Genomic DNA, 18,457 nt, shown 5'->3' on the forward strand with positions numbered 1-18,457 from the left:
ATGCTCTGTTCCTCCAAGTGAACTATGAAGAGCATAAGTCAATGCGGTATAATTTGAATGTCCATGTTCTCCCCTTCTTTAGGTTCTACAGGGGAGCTCACGGGCGGCTTTGTAGTTTTAGTTGCACCAATGCAACTATAAGAGTACTTCTTTACCTCCCCACCGAGTTTTCAGTATTTTACAAATCATATTACCTTTTTTCTAAATTATGAATATAATTAACATGTTGCAGATTAAGAAGTTCAAGGATGCATTGCCCAAGCACAACAAAGAAGATAACTTGTTTTGTATTAACTTCAAAATTTTTTTGTATTAAGTAGTTTTTTCGTTAAATTTGTATGTTATTAAATATTTTTGTCAATTTTAATGTGATGTTGTTGGTTCTAAGTGTTTATTACATTTTAGGATGATGTTTGATAATGTTATAATTTTATTGAATTGAATTATTAAAATTATTATTTGTAAAATGATACAGGATTACAAAACCATTATAATGGATTTTATTAACTATTGCAGGAGATATTATAAACCGTTGCAATAGATTAAATAAAACCATTGTTATAGGTATTCTTAAACCGCTGCGACATATAGGACTAAACCGTTGCAACATGTATTATACCAAACTGCTACAATAGATATTACAAAACCACTGCAATATATATTATAAAACCGGTGTAATAGGTATTAACAAACCACTGCATTATATAAAATAACCTTTGCAAAATAAACTGCTGTAGTATATGAAGCAACCGCTGCATAATTAAAAACCGCTACAAAAGACAATGCCAATTGGAACTGTTTAGGCGACAGTCTGATACCGTTGCAATATGATAACCGCTGCAATAATCTATTTCAACGGGAGCAGATGCAGTGGCTGCCAAATTGCTGTAATAGATCTTATGCAACGGTTGTAAGGCATTTTGCGGCGGTTTATGACCGCTACAAATAGAAAGTTATGTAGTAGTGCACCCAACTTTACCCAAAAGATTGATTCACAACTTCAACGAACTCCTCATCTTTAAGAAGAGAGCCAAGCACTAGGGATGAGAGACAGATCTCCAAAGCCATGCCTCCAACTTCGGGGCTTGGGTACACAGTGACCTTCCCATCTATTTTGTTTCCAAGCCCACTTCGAACAGTAATTGGAGGTCCCCACCCGAAGTCATTCCCATACACATTAAATCTTGGTGAGCTTCCCGTAGCCAACCTAGTAGGCTTGAATTCATCTGTGTAGACAAATGACGGCTCAATAGTCCACTCCGTAAGCATTTGGTGTACCTTCGCCTCACTCTGAGAGGCTACTGCTTTATTGAGCAATGATGCAACCCAACCAAGACCACGCTCTATAATATCTCCTGCAATTGCAAATTTTTAAGATGATATTTGTATAGAGTAACAAAATTTATATAAATAATGACCCGATCTCTTAGCCTATTGGCAACAAATCATTTGATTTTTATTTGGGGAAAAAACTCAAAATTAAACCCCAAAACCCTGAAGACACAAGTGTCAAATAATATGCACATCTTTAACTACAAGTTTGTCCACTTATTTGTCAAATAATAATAATAATAATAATAATAATAATAATAATAATAATAATAATAATAATAATAATAATGGCTAACATTGAGTTTTAGATTTTAGGATTTAAATGTATTATGGAGCAAAAATGTGATAAAATTTTAATATAATTAATATTATTTAATTATGAATATTGGTTGATATTAACCTTATTAGACCTAAAAAGGTTACAGTACTAATAATATATGACTTACATAATAAATTTATCTGTCAATTGAATATGCTATCTTGATAACTTTATAAAACTTAATGACAAAATATCAAATATTACTAAAAATGTAATTATTAGTTTAACACTGCCCAATAATTAGTAAACTTGTTAGAATGTATTTAACAATATATTTTGTTAGAAAAATAAATTTGTCAAACAAATCTATTTTTTCAAAACAAAAGATTTTATCAAAATATTGTTTTCAATGATTGACTTCCACAAAAATTTCCTGAACAAAACCCTAAATTTCTATCCCAGACCTCGAGTGGTGTCACATATATATGATGCAATCTCACCTTATGACACACCCATTCTTTATTTTGTACCTACTTCAACCATCCAATCAAATGAGAATCAGGTTATCTTATTTAGACTAAAGTCATTTTGGAAACAAAACAAGAAAAAGCATGTTTATTAAACTTTTTTTCTTTAAAAAATTTTGGAAACAATATAGAGGGTTTAGAAGCTCAGTACGGCTAGCAGATTTTCAAAATTTGAGATCGCGTATAATTCATTATAAATTTTTTTCTCACCAATCTCACCGGTTAATTTCTGCTATCTATTTTGAAGATGGTTAGGGAATTTAAGATGAGATTGTTAGAGACTCAGATTTTTGTTGTTGGAGTTAAAGGTTTTTTTGTTGTGAGATCTCATGGCCATTCTTCATTTTTTTTTTTTAATTTCTTTGAATGATCAGTGATCACGTTGAATAGATGAGCATCATGATTTGAGATCTATTATATCGATGTATTAAAAATCTAAATCTTGATATAATTTTTATAAAAATTATAAAATTAATATTTCAATATTTTGATATTTTTATAAAAATATAAATCTCGAATTTGAAACCTCTCAAACACAATACAAAGTACTTGTCGCCAATTTGTCAATATATATATAAATTATTAATATAAAAAAAGGACGAGGTGAGAGCAGGTTTGAGGTATTAACTCACGAGCCCACTTCCGCATTCAAGGTAATAAAATGTGCATGTCGTGTTTGTAAAACAAAAAAATCTAATATAAAAAATGTGCATGTCGTGTTTTGTAATCTAATATAAAAACTTTATAAAAAAACTTGCAACAATTTCTTTTTTCAATCAACCAACCAACCATTTTTTCTCTTTTTCAAAAACATACAACAAACATGTTTTTGATTTTAAAAAAACTAGCCAACAAACGAAAAAAATAAAAATAAAAATCTTAAAAAATATATGCCAATTATATATACAAAAGCCATACTGGAAAAAAATAAAAATAAAAAAATCATATATCACGTTTATTAAAAATTCTCAAAATTTTAGTCAACAAATCAATCATGGTTACCAAAATACTAAGAAGAAAGAAATCTTCATGTCTATCAAACTTCTCGTAACCATACAATACTCTTTTTAATTCAACAAAATCATAAATTTTTTTTTATAATGACTAATTTACGTTACCCTTTCCTTTTTTTTTGCAGGGAAAGACAACTTTACCTGATCTACACCAGCGACAAGCGAGTTCGCCTACTCATGCTCAGATGCCCAAGCTCACCTATAAGCCTTGAAACCTAGCTCTCTGGCAGGAGCACAATGAGCTCGTCAGCTTGGTCACAGGCGAGCTCACCCATAAATACCAAGGCATGTACATGCTCAAGTTAGCTCACCTACAAGCAGCCAACCCTGGCGTGCTCGCCGGCTAAGCCACGGGCATATTAGCAGGAATATACCGAGATGACCTCACCGGTAACAAATACCAGTCAAAAAGAAAAAATGCTAGGTGTGTAAATAAGTCAAGAGGACCTACACCATTAGTCCTAAGATTTTTGGTGTAATAAGACCTTAAATTAAAAACACTAAGGCCACACGTTCTAATGAAACTTATTCATTTATGCACTAATAAAATTCTAACAAGGGCACTAGTGAGCTCTCCTCCTCCCACATCAGAGAAAGATAAAAGGAAGAAAACGAGAAATTTATCCCTAATGAGGATTTAAAAAAATTAAAAAAAAAAAAAAGAAAATCATTTCATACCTGCTTGGGCTTGTGCTGAAATCCAAAACACAGTATTACCAAGATAAGCTTCAGGTATTGGTGGGGATACTCTATTCCGATTCCCAACCAGTACCACATATGTAGTCTCCCGCTCAGCCTCAAGCCGACGAGCACGCGTCACTGACCTCCACACGTGAGCCATCAAAGCCTGCAGCGTGGATATCTTATCACTCCCCATCTCACTATTCGCCTTCGCCTTCAACTCAGCAAGTGACTTCCTTGAGAACTGAACAAAACACTCATTCATCAGCGGTAACTCCGTTCGTCGTATAAACTCAACTGAATCCCCAAACGGGAGACGTATCGGCAGAGGATGCGAGTCCAAAAACCACCGGTCGAGAACCGGAGGAACCAAGATATGATTCTCACCGTTCTTGTTATAATTTCTACATATATCAGACCATGAGTTGATGAAGTGCCAAAAGGACGTGCCATCAGCAACGGAATGATTGAGCGAGGCTCCAATGAAGAGACCATCAGCCAACTCAGTAACTTGGACGGCCAACAACGGTGAAGTATGGCCGTCGTAGTTGAGAACTCCATTGAGAGGGAACAAAGAGTAGACGAAAGTAGGGGTGTACAACGGTTCTACAATGTCAGCGATTTTGACTTGAGGTGCAGAAGCGTGAATGAAGTCAGCGCCATGGTTGTTGCAGTCCAAGAAGATGGTGAGAGATGGGGAAGAGGTGTTGTGTTTGATGGTTTTGAGACGGCCGGCAAGGGGGAAGAAGTGGTTGAGTGTGAGGGAGAAGGAAGAGAGGAGGTGGGAGATGGTTTGGTGGGGATTATAAGGTTGTGGTTTGGTGAAGAGGAGGCCTTTCTGGATGTAGTGAACTGAGAGCATCCTAAGATCCCATGGTGTGAGGTGGATGATGTTAGAGTTGAGACCATGCTTATCTTCTTGGGATGAAGTTGGTGATGGGTGAACTGTGTTTTTCGAAAGGATGTGGATGAAGTTATCTTCAGTGGCCATGTTTGCAGTGACAATGGGTGTTGCTGGTGGTCTTCTATAGTTCTATCCCTCGGGTGTACGTGTTACATTCCTAGACACCAAATATAAAAGAGGAAACCGTGGTGATATGATCGGGAATATAATATGTCAAATTTACTAAAATACCTTTACATATAAAATTTTTAAAAATATAATTTAAAGTATATAAATATATAAATATTAAATTATAATATTAAAAAATATTTTTTCCACAATTTTTTAAAATACTTGGTATCACTACTGATCGAAAAAGAAAGCTTTTAGAGTGGTTTTTAGCGATCTATAGAGCGGTTAAAAACCGCCTCTATAGCTTTTTAGTGGTGAATTTTTTTCACCCGTCTCTAAACTCGTGATAGAGCCGGGCTCTAGAATTTAGAGCTGGGTTTGATATAACCGATTGGGTAAAAGTAATAACTAAGGAAGCGGCGGTTATACCGCCTCTAAAATTAAAATTTTAAAAACTAGTTTTAGAGGTGGTTATAACCGCCTCTACAATTAACAAGATTTTCACAACACTTATATTTTTAGAGGCGGTTATAACCACCTCTACCATTAAAATTTTAAGTTATAGTTTTAGAGGCGGTTATAACCGCCTCTTTAATTAACAAAATTTACTCATATTTTTAGAGTCGGTTAAAACCGCCTCTATCATTAAAATTTTAAGTTATAGTTTTAGAGGTGGTTATAACCACCTCTACCATTAATAAAAGTTTAAAACCCTAATACTTTTAGAGGTGGTTATAACCACCTCTACAATTAAAATTTTAAAACTCTAGTTATAGTTATAGAGACGGTTATAACCACCTCAAAAACATGCCTAATAATTAATTTTTAAATAAATATATATTAATTAATCAATTAAAACCCTACTTTTAATCATTTAAAAAACTCACATTTTAATTAAATTCCATTTTTCACAAAAGACAAACAAAACAAATAAAACAAAACAAAAACAAAAACAAAAAAAATTGATAGGCAACCAAGTTTCACTTGATCATTTCTAACACCTTTAGAACAACAACATCAAGTAAGAGACTTTTAAAGAAAAATAATTTATTTGAAATTTGTATTTCATCAACTCAGCAGAGTTGCTGATAATTAAACACATCTCTTTTATTGCCTATATAATGTAATACAGATAAAATTTTCACATATGAAGCAAAACACCTCAAAATGTCATCGACATGGATGTAGTTAGTAGCAACTCCAGCTTGAAAACAGAATGTGGCAGTAAGAGTAGTGCACTGCATTTAGTATAAATCTCTCACCAACATGAGTGGATCATCAAATTAGACCTTGTCAATGTGCATGTTGGAGCTTACACTATCAAACCTGCGAGAAAGAACAGCTCTTTAAAGCAAAAAGATTGACCAAGAACATGTAAAACCACATTAAGAAAAATTAATTACTTTCAAGATCAGATAATCTCATCATATGATACAAAGGAATATCTTCATCTAAGTCAAAAAGGTCATGTGTGTAACTATCTCATCGTATAGATCACTATGGCAGCATGCTGTGGTTAAACAATGGTCAAAAGAATTAATTAAGGGAAAAAAACTATATCAACTCTGGATGGCTTATGATGGCAATATAACATATATACGTTAATAACATGAATCTTCATAGCTAAATGTTGTTGATCAATCATGCAAAACCAAAAAGTTCTGGCTATTGAGAAAGTAGTACCAGATAAAGATCTAGATAGTCAAGTCGTGAAGTCTTTCAAGGTTGCTTCCGGTGCCTCTGGTACATCTTCTGGATCATGATCACCACACCTGCAAACTAATCTTGATGCTATTACATGAACTTGCATACGATCAAATGAATTTATGAGCATGGGAAGAAACAAACCGAAGTTTGGAGGTTATAAATAGTACTTCACGTTTCACCACTCCATCATCAAACAGCTTTTTTAAAGCCAAACCAATCTAAGATCACCATAAATCATATCAAAGAATATCTAAGCTCAAATGACTAAATAAATGCCTTCATTAAAAACTTTAGGCTCAACTGTCAAGCTAGTCACTCAAAAACCATCATGGTCATATATAATTAAGAAAAATAATCCACACATAAACATATTATTAATATACCTCATTCTCATTTCCATAAGTCTGTGCACAATCAATATGCCTGTAGCCTGCCTGCATTCAAGTAAAAAGAAGACGAAAAAAACAGACAATTTCATTCAATAACAAGAAGAATCACATTTTTAAGATCATCCAAAAATTAATAGATAGAAAAACAGATGTAGAGACCTTGACAGCGGTGATGACAGTCTGACCAACAACGCCAGGCTCAGCTTGCCATGTGCCGAGTTTGTTGTAGAATTTGAGCTCAAATGGTGTGCTTTCCGAGCTTCCAGACCAGAAGACAACCAACTTGAGAGCCTGTTTTCAAATATAGTAAGTTCATATATTTAATTAAGAATTTTACATATTCGAAAATATGAAGCTAACAATGCAACACCACTGACCTCGAAATAAGTTGCAAATACAATCTAAGGAACTTATCAGTAGAAGAAAAAACAATCACATTTTCATTCCAGCAGGATCTCAAGCTTTCCATCAAGGCAACGCTTTGCCTCATCAGGAGCTTATGGTCTTTCCCTCCATTGTCATTTAAATCATCAACAAACGTAATACTACCAACTGTAAGGACAGAATCCAGAGTGCCCGCAATTTCCTGAAAACTGGTATAATTGAATCAATTGATGCAGGCCACTGAAAGGGAACTCTGTCTACAACTATGTTCAATATAAGTACCTCAGTGAGAAATAAACACCAACATTCCACTGCCTCATAAAGTCTACATATATAGGTGCTGACCGAAATTTAGTAACTGCTAATCTAGATGTACACTAACCTTCATAGATGATTTAATGTTAGGAAACAAAAACTGCACATAGTGCATGAAGCATAATATTTATTGTTTAATACATAAGTCCAGCTTTAAATGAGCTTTTGGCTTGGCAAGCTTGAACTCATCTCAATTTCAAGATAAACCAACCCAAAGTCAAGTTATTGAAGTTAGAATTGAATATTAAAAAAAAAAGCTCAATGTAACCAATTTTGACCGAGCTTGAGCTGACCTTAAGCCAATTAAGCTCGACTCATTTAAAGCCTAATGGAAGAAATCACTTTGACAACTATCACATACCAGCATTGTTTAGCCTAATTGAGTTTCATAACAATGAGACAGGAGAAATTTAGTATATCCTAAATTACCCCAAAAATCTTACAAAGCTCAAATTCATGAATTAAACTATTGAAAAAATGGTACTAGAACATTCTAAAAAGAACAAGAAATCTGATTTCAGTGTGAATTGAAAAATACCTTCAAGATAGTCCAAGAACAACATGCTTGTTTTATAGTTCTTTAGAAACTTTGTAGGTCTTTTTAGGTGAGAATGCCCCCGGGTTTCCCCTTTTTGAATTGACAAAAGAACTTCATTCAATATAGAATTGGCCAAGAAATAAAAAACGTGCAACCCAGAATTGGCTGAAAAATCATAACGAGATACTTGATAATATTTCAAAAAAAGTGTTATCATGAGGAAATTAGTAGTATTGCAGTAAAAAAATGTGAACCTGATGAAGAGATGTCAAGCAAAAATTTGCAGCCATTCGTAATGAAGTCCATTATCTGCTCATCTTCCTCAAGCAATTCAAATTGGATTTGAAATGGGCTGGAAGATGTACCTACAGAAATTGGAGTATATATCAAATTGGATTTGAAATGGGCTGTAAGATTCAAAGAAAGTATCCACTTCATACTTGAACGCATCTAAGAACAACCCCAGGGAAAGATCTGCCTTCCAATAGTTGAAAAATGCGATGAGGCTTTTGAGTTTGTCCAGTATATGGAAAGAAGCTCTGTACATGAGAGCACCAATGGCCTTGACCACAACGACAGCAATGCCAGCAAAGAGAATGTCCCAGTCACCTGTTTGCCCTATAACTGTTGCAAATGCGGCCGCACAATAAAAACCTAGTAAGAAGAAAAGAACCTTCATTACTAGGCCTTTCCTCAGCTCTTGGAGCTTGGAATTTAATTTGATTTGGAAATTCTGGATTGCTCTAACAAGACGAGTTCCATTGTTTGTGTTGCTTCCTGAAGGGTCTGGCCAACTTCCGTCTACCATGCTTCTAATAACCCATCTCATGTACCAACAGCCCTACACAACGAGGATTAGAAAATGTGGATGAAAGATCATTAGTAAGGGTGCCTTGATCATTTTCAAGATAGTTGATATGCATGCATGATGTAGTTATTACAAAATATATATAATGGAAAAGGTTAATTGTATCAAAAGTTTCATTCAAGAACACTTGTGTAATCAATCATACTATTATAAATCCTACCATCATCCTCATCATCTACATTCTTTCTGCTGACAATGAGATTAGATGGAAACAAATTTAAATAAAAAAGAGTTACAACAGACTCACAGAGATGAACATAGTCACCAAGCACAAACTAAAATTCTGATGTGCAGGTACCTTGTTCAAAACCAAACCAACTTTCAACCTATATATATCTGTGTGTATAGATATAGATATCACATCGAATTTGTGGGTTAGTTGACATATACAAAGAACAATTCATTGGCTCTATGATTTCAGTTGACCTCTCAAACAATTTCCTAACATCTGAAGTATGTTTTGGACTAAATAAAAAATGGAAGATTCACCCTTCATGATGCAACATTTGATTTTGAATTCAAATTTTAGTTTTTAATTTTTAGTAAGAATCTTAACTACTACATGATTGTTAGCCTACACTGTTTCCTTCATTTTTGAGTTTTTGAATAATTTCTTATCTTTCTATTGCATTATCATTTGTTAAAGAACATGATCTCACATCATCTATACGTGGGCATCATATAAACATGAAACCATCCAAAAAGGTATAATCTATATCAAAACACCTTGGATAATGTACACACTCACCATTCTGTACTGCATATATCTAGCTACTAAAGTTGATTGTGCATTCAAAATTTTGAATGTCTCACATTTGCACAAAACTTAGAAGATAACAGAAGAGTGAAATCAAATTTTATTTTCAGAAATAATTTATCAGAGGAGTCTAACAATTGAAACATCACATATTAGAGCCAACCTTGATATATAGAATTGCTTGGATACTCTCAAACTGCAGTAGCTATCGAAAAAGCTTTGGTCAAAACCAAAAGCTGCATTTTGCTGGTATGCAACCAAAGGAAATCTTGACTATGAGTATTTTAGTGATGAAAGGAAGATAACCTCATTGCAAAACGGTAATGCCAACATTTGCACTCACAACAATAATTCAGCTGCCCATGGAAAATCAACCAAGGTAAAATTGGGTACAGATACATATACTGCCAATAATACATGCTCATTGAGGATAGAAATACTCAGAAAATAGTGAAATCCAAAGCATAATGTACAGAAAATTAGCATTTGCACTCAAGCTACGTGAAAATTTAGGTTAAAAGGTCATCAAATTTCATCCACTTAACAAAAGGATAAAATGATGTGTTATTGCTGATCCTTTTATCCCATATTTATTAATCTCCTACTCCTATTAAGCATTTACCTGGCCGTTATTTTGATTGTCTCAACTTGAGATAGATGTCATCTATCAGAAGAACTCAGGTGACCAAGTGTGCAAACACCTATAACTTGGCTCACCGCTGGTGACAGCAGGAGGGGAGTTGCGCTGAAAACTGTTGATGACAATACTATCAGGTGTATCAGCAGTTGGAAAAAAGGGGAGCATTTGTTTGATAAAATATGCAATAATAATAATAATAAACAAACCCATTTTTGCATGACTAAAACACAATTTCTGTCTAAATTTCACATGCATGGTTCAATATTTAACAATAAACATATATTTTCAGGATTTAGAAAGGATGAATAAATATAAGTAGCTAAGAAACAAGAAAAACATATTGCGGTTTAAAGATAACAATTGGCTATATTTGAATTGCCTTTTATGTTTGAAGTAATCTAGTAGCACTCTCCATCTTCAAAAAGGCCACGAAAACCTGTGACAAACAAAAAAACTAATTAATTACAACTTAGCATGCTATAAAAAGCAATGCCGACAAAAAGTAATGAAACAACTATTTTTCAATCCATAAGTTACAAGCTACCTTCTCACTCAATTTTCTTAATAATTATTAGAAGTGCCTAGTTACTGAATTACCGTCCAAATAGCTTGTTTTGCTCTCCTAGAGTACCAACTCTAATAATTCCATTTCAAGCTTGTGTTATAGTTTAGTTAATCTTGCAATTCACACTTTGCCTAAAATCATGATACTGATTCTCTCCTCATGCAGAAGACATTCAAAATAACACAAGTAAAATACAAGCTGTATAGCTTTAAGGATATCTTATTCTTTAAATAAGAAACAAATACCAATATAAAACCATTAATAAATTCTTTATTTGACATCCTTTGAGAGTGGATTAAAGGATGATTACGGGTTTAGTAGAAACAAAGTAGACAGAAGTATCTAATTAGAATGCTCAATGGATGTCAAAACTCGCAGAAAAACAGGAAAAAAATCATACTTTGAACTAGAGCATTGAGAAGGCAAACAAATAAAGGATGCATTTATGCAGGCCAACATGTTCTCTACTTCTGGATGCAACTTCGATTGCCATATAGAACCCTACTCAAAAAAAGCAGCCAGAGCATGGCCCAATATCCCCATCTCGTGCACTGTCAAGAAGCCATTCATGTAGTTAAAGAAAATACTCAAAAATTCGAAACAAACTGATGCAACTCGAGGTGTTTCCGTAAAACCCTAACCTTAATACTGGATTTGCTAAGACACGAACATTCACATTGCTCCCCAATTCCCCACCAAACGCAAAAAGGAATTACTGGAAGATGAGGCCAATAAAAAAATTAAGCAAATTGAAAAACTGATCTCCATAATCCCAATAATAATTTGGAACACATACATCTACAGAAATTCAGCAATTTCTCATTAAATCCTGAGATCAAATCGAAAGATTCCTAAAACCCTACGAGTGGAGAAAGTAAATGGATTCATGGACCTCGAAAGCAATCAAAATTCAACCATTGCTGAGGAGGTTCCAAAACCGATTGAATGAAAAAGAGAAGGATCGGGATCTCACCAGGAACGACCAGTGGGCTCTTGAGCTCCGATGAAGGTCATGAATGGAAGGGTTTGATCGAATCTAAAATTAGCAAAGCTCTAATTGATAATGATCAAAAGCAAGAAATGGCATGAAAATTAGCCAAACATCTCTGGGAATTAAGATCACCTGAAACCCTGGAAAGAGAGAGAGATGGAGAAATGGGGCGGTTAGTGAAAGTGAGTATATATAGGGGGGATGAAGAGCTAGCACGGCCACCGCGAAGGAGTCCACTTAAACAACGCCGTAACGGAAAATTCTAACATAACCAACTCCGTTATCAGTGGAGGTGATCGTCGGCGTGATGGTTGGAATTCACCGGCGGTGGTGTGGCGGTGTGGTACGGTGCGGTGATTGTCGGTGCGGCGGTGCGGCGGGGCAGGGCGGCGAAGATCGTCCGGCGGTGCGGTGCGGCGATCGTCGGTGCAGCGGTGCGGCGGGGCGGGGCAGGGGCGGGGCGACGAAGATCGTGCGAGAGAGAGAGAGAGAGAGTGTGTGTGTGCAGTGAGTGAATGGAGAGAGAGAGTGAGAGAGAGTTGTTTTTTTTTTATTTTGTGGGGGGTTTTTAAAACCGGCTGTAATTTATTTTAAAAAAAATTATAACACAATAGGGAGACGGTTTGTAATAACCACCTCTATAAAAGTGTTTCTAAAACTATGAATTGGTGTAGTGTATTTACCAAAATATCCCTAAGCATAAAATTTTGAAAAATATAATTTAAAATATTTAGATAAATAAATAATTAAATTATAATATCAAAAATTATTTTGTTTACAATTTTTAAAAATCCTTTGTATTTACCAAAATACTCCTACACATAAAAATTTGAAAAACTTAAGTTAAAGTATTTAGATAAATAAATAATTAAATTATAATATCAAAAAAATTATTTTTCACAATTTTTTTAATATACCTTTGTATTTACCAAAATACCCCTACATATAAAAATTTTTGAAAAAATATAATATAAAAGTATTTAGATAAATAAATAATTAAATTATAATATCAAAAAAATAATTTTTCACAATTTTTTTAAAATACTATGTATTTACCAAAAATACCTTTACGTATAAAAAAATTTGAAAAACTTAATTTAAAAGTATTTAGATAAATAAATAATTAAATTATAATATCAAAAATACAATTTTTTAAAATATCTTTGTATTTACGAAAATACCCCTACGTATAAAAATTTGAAAAACTTAATTTAAAGTATTTAGATAAATAAAATAAATAATTAAATTATAATTTCAAAATTTGTTTTTTTCACAATTTTTAAAATATCTTTGTATTTACCAAAATACCGCTACGTATAAAAATTTGAAAAACTTAATTTAAAGTATTTAGATAAATAAATAATTAAATTATAATATTAAAAATAATAAGGGAAAATAAAAACTAGGGAGGGTAATAAGGAATTAGTTTAAATGAGTTGGGGCATAATTGGGAAAAAAAACATTACACATTACCACTAATTTAGTAATCTGGATGGGCACCTATTTTAGTGGTAATCACATTACCCTCTTATTTGGTAATATTTCACTATTGATAATCTCACATTACTATCAACATTACTACTGCTATAGTAACCAAACATGGTAATCTTAACACATTACCATCAGATTCCCGGTAATATTTTCACATTACTGCGAACCAAACACCACCAAAATAATATATTTTTACCCACTAATTTGGGTTTTATAAAATAATATAGGCCTATTAAGTATTAGACGTATCTAGATATTTTGGAAGTGAGGACACCGTGCAGCGGCGTTAGGTATTAGACCTGTCTAGGTATTTTGGAAGTGAGGACACCGTGCGTCTACTAGGAACTACGCAAGCTGACTTGTGGAGTACTTGTTATTTGTATTTTTTATATATAATTTTTTTAATAATTTACTAAATTCTTCTTATATGTTTAACTCTCAAATTCTTTTATATAGCCAAAATAGGCTTTAGAACCAATTTATGTGACATCAAAAATAAATATGTTATGCTAACTCGGTGTAAAATCTTCTTTTTTTTTTTAAAAAAAAAATATAATTATTCAAAAAATTGTTTGCTAAATAATTCTTTATCTATTTTTATTTTGATGGGTTGATCAATAATGAATTCAAGGAATAATCCTAAACCATGGTAACACATGTTACATAAATCACTTCCTCAAATAACTCAAATATGTATATATTTGTTGTTTGAAATTGCTACTTTTGGTTATAGATTTTTAAATAATATGTGAAACAAAAATAATTGTAATAGGTGTGGGATATTTTTTATTCATCGTATACTTTTGTACACTTCTGTAAATATATTTGTTTAATGTAATCTCATGTTGATTTTAATTCAATCTTACAATCTTTAAGGTCCATTTGGATCACGGAATGATAATGATAATAAGAATAAAAAAAGTGTTTGGTTGGAAAGAATAAGGCCTTGTTTGGATTGGCTTTTGGAAAACCCAGAAGTGTTTTTTTATAAGTTAAGCACTTCTGGGTTACAAAAATGTTATTTATATTGGCTTTTCTGAAAAAGCAGAAACTGTAAAAAAAAGCTGAAAAACAGCTTTTTTCAAAAGCTAGTCATTACCAGTTTATGAAAAATCTGTTTTTTAGCTTATTTTTACAGCTTTTGCGTCTACATAAAAGCTAATACAAACAGAAAATACAAAAAGTGCTTAACTTACTCTAGAGAAGTACTTTTTTTCAGAAGCATTTCTACTAAACTAAAAAACAACACTTTTTTGATAAGCCTAAATATTGCAAATGGGAAAGTGGAATAGAAAATATATTAAAATGACTATGATAATAAGGCCCTTAATATATAAAATAACTAGATAGGTTTCATTTAAACATGATTTAATTAGCATTACAGTTTTATAAATATTTTTGATATATCTAATTTTTTTAATTATTATAAGTAAATATTTAAATAAAATAATTTACTTAATGCCATAGTTATTATTATTGAAATCAATTTATTATTGTGCGTAAATATTTAAAATTAATACTTCATTTTAACTAGAGATACAATTTAATTATTACAATTAATTTTTCACATTAAATTACTTTCAATTGTTGCTACATGAATTGTTAATATAATTAAATATTATATGCGTGATAGATAGAATAGATATCATTCGAATATGATTCTATGTTGGACTTTGGCATCAACAAACTTTCACAATGTTAAGCATTTTCCCAATTACTAATTACTAACATACATTTCTGAGTGAGGAAACATAATTACATGATCTAACAATAACAATGGATAATGCTAAGTCAAATTGCCATAATAGAAAATATGATCATAGTTGCAACTTAACATTGTACAAGACCCATAATACCAAGGCCTTCACAAAGTACTCATAATACAACTTCATTACAAAGTTTTTTTTATCAATACTCCATCACAAAGTCTCAATTTAACAAACTCAACCAGAGAGGCAAGCAACACATAAAGTAAGTAGTACCAAAGTCCATACTCCATAAACATGCATTCAAACATAGTTTACATGTTAAGTGGTTGAAATGACATTTTTGCTAAAATTAAACGACACGAACTTTGCTTCTTGTCATCCGGCAAGTCCCAAAATATTTTGAGTTCGTTTTCACCCAATAATAGAAATTGTATCACAACTAGTGCTTCGTCCTCTAACAAACCGGCAATAGTCTCGCCATTCCGAACAATGCAATTTAATACCGCCTTAAATCCAGGAAAAACCACTTCCACAAATTGTGTTATTTTTTCAGAAATTGTGAGTTGAATAATTTGAATTAATATCTTGTATAGCAATTCAAATGCTGCTCATAAGTTCTTCTTAGAACTTCTTGAAGATTTTTCGGTGCAAGTGTTTGCCACTTGCTTTTCCATACTATTTTCTTTTAAAATTCTGATTGATTGACTGTGATTGCAACAAAAATCTTCAAATAATTCTTTTTGTCGTCTTCTCTAAACTATATTTTCATATTGTTGAACAAACTTTGCCAAAGTCATTTTCTTTTTTGTGAAATATCAAAAAACACAATTTATGCTTTCACTCCATTGAGAAGATAATATACCGGCTGAAATTGTACGTCTTTGTTGTAAACAGGAGCCCATTTTTATTTATAGTTTTATATATTTTGGATCCATGCATTCTCTTGAAGGTTGTACTTGAGTAAAGACTCCATTTCAACTCAAATTCTTCTACTATTTGACAATCATATATGCAAGAATTGAAGAGCTTCTTAAAATCAGCCTGACTATAGTATCTTGACGTTTTCTTAGTAGCATTTTGACTAATGTGTCATAAACAAAGTCTATGTTGTGAGCTTTGCATGACATTTTCTATAGCATTTGTCATCATAGCAAATTGATCTATAAAAATAGTTTGAAGTTGTTTCCATTTCATTGCTTCCATCAATGTTTTAAATAACCAAGTAAAAGAGCTTGTAGTCTCATCAAGTAAGAATGCACATCCAAATAAAATATTTTGCCAATGATGATTGACACCAATAAATGGTACACAAATCATATTCTATTTGTTTGTTCTATAAGTTGTGTCAAAAATAACCACATCTCCAAAATAACTACAATCAACTTTTGATCTTCAATTTCTCCAAAAGAACTTTGTCATGTAATTTTTAGCATCAACTTGTACAGAATAAAAAAAAAAACGATCACCAACTTGTAAGCTTTTGAAGTAGTCAAATTCAATGTTGAGCATCACCTGCTTCTAAAATATTATTTCTTTTATCCTGTAAAAGAAATAGTTGCAATCAATTGGTAGAAAGCCTACATATTATTCACCTCCAACCTCTTTTGCCATATATGAGTATGCATTAGCGGGCCTTATCCCCGCTTCATCTATTTTATCAATTGTAAAGGCATGTGCATCTGAAAATTTCCTACTAATTCTCAACATATATCTCTGATCTTCTTGAACAAGCTCATGGTCATGCTTAGGATTAAAATAAGATATAATCCATTGTACATTTTCAATACTGAATCCAACTCTTGCATTGCAACCTACCCTTGTCTCTCTTCTCTTGTACTTGGCATCATTTTTTCAATTTTCTTCCTGAAAGCCTTCTTTAGAATAGAAAATATAGCGCTTTCTTATGGTTCCATCCTTTAATTGCCTTATGTTTCCTTTTCTAATGCTAAAATTAATACCTTGAGCATAATGTTTGTACTAATTATAGGCCTCATCAAATGACGTAAATGACTTTCCAATTTTAGGTATTTTTTGAGAATTATGTTGAATGCCTTCTTTTTGCGCTACAATAGATGGCCTTTCTATGAAATTAATTTCAGGGTTAATTTTTGGATAGGTCACCAAACTTTGATCATTTTTTAGTTTGGTCATTGTACTTCAATTTATATCAAATCATTCATCCAACTTTAGTTTCATTTCATCAGCTAGTTGATTTGAGAATTTTGACCCTAATTGCTGACGTGGCCACCAGAGAATCCCAGGTATCCTCATCAAGCCATGTCACATGTCTCAAGTGGCAAGGTAAATTAGCAAATTAATCCTAGTCAGTAAGTTGATGCCATGTGGCCATCTTCTCATCTGGTTTTAGCCTTAGTCTAGTGGAGAGTTAGAGCCATTTTTCTTCTTTTTCTCCACCAACGACGCAGTTCAATAGCCAGCAAGGAAGGATGCAAGCAACCAGTTTTTGGAGCTTTTGTTGCAAATGCTCTTAATTAGCCAGGGAGAGAGACCTAGGGCATTTGCAATATGGGTGGGGGAAGGGGGAGGAGGTGAGATGGTGCAGGAGCTAGCATTAGAATAATGGGCGAAGTTTGAATCTTCTCGCGATGGAGGATTCACAAGTTATTGAAGATTTTTCATTCGGTTTAAGGTTGCTAGAAGGATGAGGCTCACTGAAATTTAATTTTGGGCTTTTTTCAGTTTATTTCTTGTTTTGTTGGGATTAATAATGTAAATAATATAAACACGGGAATGGAGTTGTAGAAGATGTGATCAATTGAAAGAAATTGAATTTTTTTTAGATTTTTTTGTTTCCGACTTCAATTAATTGATTCCCCTGAATGCAAACTAATTAATGGAACAAGTGTTGGGTTTGTCTGAAGTTTATATCTTGTTTTGATTAATAATGGAAATAAGTTAAACATGGTAATGGAGTTGCAGAAGGTGTGTTCATTAAATGAAGTTGAAGTTTTCAGGGTTCTTTTTTTTGTTTTTGGTTTCAGCTTCAGTTAGTGAGTTTCCTTGGCTGCAAACTAATTAATTGAACAAATGCAATCATTGTTCAAAGTTTATTTCCTGTTGTTATTAATAATGTAATTAAGTTAAACCTGGAAATATAGGTGTACTTAGCGAAAGAAAATGAATTTTTTTGAGCATTTTTGGTTTCTAGATTCAATTAACTAGTTAAACATTGCCTGAATACATGATTTGGTGGAATACAATAACATAGAAGAACAAACTGTAAATATCATTAAACTGATTACATTACACCAATAC

The 18,457-nt window shown here is 32.7% G+C and overlaps 3 protein-coding genes and 1 long non-coding RNA gene across 11 annotated transcripts; all 4 read right to left on the minus strand.

Moving 5' to 3' along the window:
• Window positions 1-594: 594 nt before the first annotated feature.
• On the minus strand, window positions 595-4,842 carry LOC120257656 (uncharacterized acetyltransferase At3g50280-like). The gene is made up of 2 exons (XM_039265091.1): window positions 3,810-4,842; window positions 595-1,355 (listed from the first exon to the last, which is right to left on the minus strand). Exons 1-2 carry the CDS (start codon window positions 4,801-4,803, stop codon window positions 976-978), a joined length of 1,374 nt encoding a protein of 457 aa, XP_039121025.1. The 5' UTR covers window positions 4,804-4,842; the 3' UTR covers window positions 595-975.
• Window positions 4,843-6,539: 1,697 nt separating this feature from the next.
• On the minus strand, window positions 6,540-8,218 carry LOC120253739 (conserved oligomeric Golgi complex subunit 2-like). 3 transcript variants are annotated; one of them, XR_005534404.1, is made up of 6 exons: window positions 7,590-8,218; window positions 7,301-7,509; window positions 7,083-7,214; window positions 6,918-6,968; window positions 6,676-6,752; window positions 6,540-6,599 (listed from the first exon to the last, which is right to left on the minus strand). XR_005534404.1 is itself a non-coding variant. In XM_039262004.1 (6 exons), the coding sequence occupies exons 1-5, from the start codon at window positions 7,625-7,627 to the stop codon at window positions 6,737-6,739; spliced, it is 453 nt and encodes a 150-aa protein (XP_039117938.1). In that variant the 5' UTR covers window positions 7,628-8,218; the 3' UTR covers window positions 6,540-6,599; window positions 6,676-6,736. The 3 variants fall into 3 exon arrangements, 2 of the variants coding, with proteins under 2 accessions (XP_039117938.1, XP_039117939.1); XM_039262004.1 differs by having other exon boundaries at window positions 7,301-7,516; XM_039262005.1 differs by having other exon boundaries at window positions 6,541-6,606; window positions 7,301-7,516.
• Window positions 8,219-8,237: 19 nt separating this feature from the next.
• LOC120253759 (ycf20-like protein) lies at window positions 8,238-10,734 on the minus strand. Of its 6 annotated transcripts, none has more exons than XM_039262011.1 (5): window positions 10,487-10,727; window positions 9,189-9,203; window positions 8,601-9,001; window positions 8,415-8,525; window positions 8,238-8,250 (listed from the first exon to the last, which is right to left on the minus strand). In XM_039262011.1, the coding sequence occupies exons 2-4, from the start codon at window positions 9,201-9,203 to the stop codon at window positions 8,492-8,494; spliced, it is 450 nt and encodes a 149-aa protein (XP_039117945.1). In that variant the 5' UTR covers window positions 10,487-10,727; the 3' UTR covers window positions 8,238-8,250; window positions 8,415-8,491. The 6 variants fall into 6 exon arrangements, 2 of the variants coding, with proteins under 2 accessions (XP_039117945.1, XP_039117940.1); XR_005534414.1 differs by lacking the exon at window positions 9,189-9,203 and adding an exon at window positions 9,949-10,189 and having other exon boundaries at window positions 8,249-8,325; window positions 10,408-10,734; XR_005534412.1 differs by lacking the exon at window positions 9,189-9,203 and adding an exon at window positions 9,949-10,141 and having other exon boundaries at window positions 8,249-8,325; window positions 10,408-10,733.
• A 72-nt stretch (window positions 10,735-10,806) lies between these two features.
• Window positions 10,807-12,450, minus strand: LOC120253787. Its single transcript, XR_005534423.1, has 4 exons — window positions 11,964-12,450; window positions 11,632-11,705; window positions 11,496-11,541; window positions 10,807-10,861 (listed from the first exon to the last, which is right to left on the minus strand). It is a non-coding gene; the product is annotated as an uncharacterized LOC120253787 (long non-coding RNA).
• Window positions 12,451-18,457: the final 6,007 nt, after the last annotated feature.

Source organism: Dioscorea cayenensis, chromosome 3 (assembly GCF_009730915.1).
Source record: "Dioscorea cayenensis subsp. rotundata cultivar TDr96_F1 chromosome 3, TDr96_F1_v2_PseudoChromosome.rev07_lg8_w22 25.fasta, whole genome shotgun sequence".
In the NCBI taxonomy this organism is placed as follows: domain Eukaryota; kingdom Viridiplantae; phylum Streptophyta; class Magnoliopsida; order Dioscoreales; family Dioscoreaceae; genus Dioscorea; species Dioscorea cayenensis.

Excerpts from the sequence above, each read along its gene's own strand:
- LOC120257656 (XM_039265091.1), bottom strand. The coding sequence starts at position 4,803 with ATGGCCACTGAAGATAACTTCATCCACATCCTTTCGAAAAACACAGTT. Across the intron at positions 1,356-3,809 it reads TTCAGCACAAGCCCAAGCAG|GAGATATTATAGAGCGTGGT; the intron begins GTATGAAATGAT and ends TTGCAATTGCAG.
- LOC120253739 (XM_039262004.1), bottom strand. The coding sequence starts at position 7,627 with ATGAGGCAGTGGAATGTTGGTGTTTATTTCTCACTGAG. Across the intron at positions 7,517-7,589 it reads GGTGTTTATTTCTCACTGAG|TTTTCAGGAAATTGCGGGCA; the intron begins GTACTTATATTG and ends CAATTATACCAG. Across the intron at positions 6,969-7,082 it reads CTGTCATCACCGCTGTCAAG|GCAGGCTACAGGCATATTGA; the intron begins GTCTCTACATCT and ends ACTTGAATGCAG.
- LOC120253759 (XM_039262011.1), bottom strand. Across the intron at positions 8,526-8,600 it reads TTGTTCTTAGATGCGTTCAA|GTACATCTTCCAGCCCATTT; the intron begins GTATGAAGTGGA and ends CAATTTCTGTAG.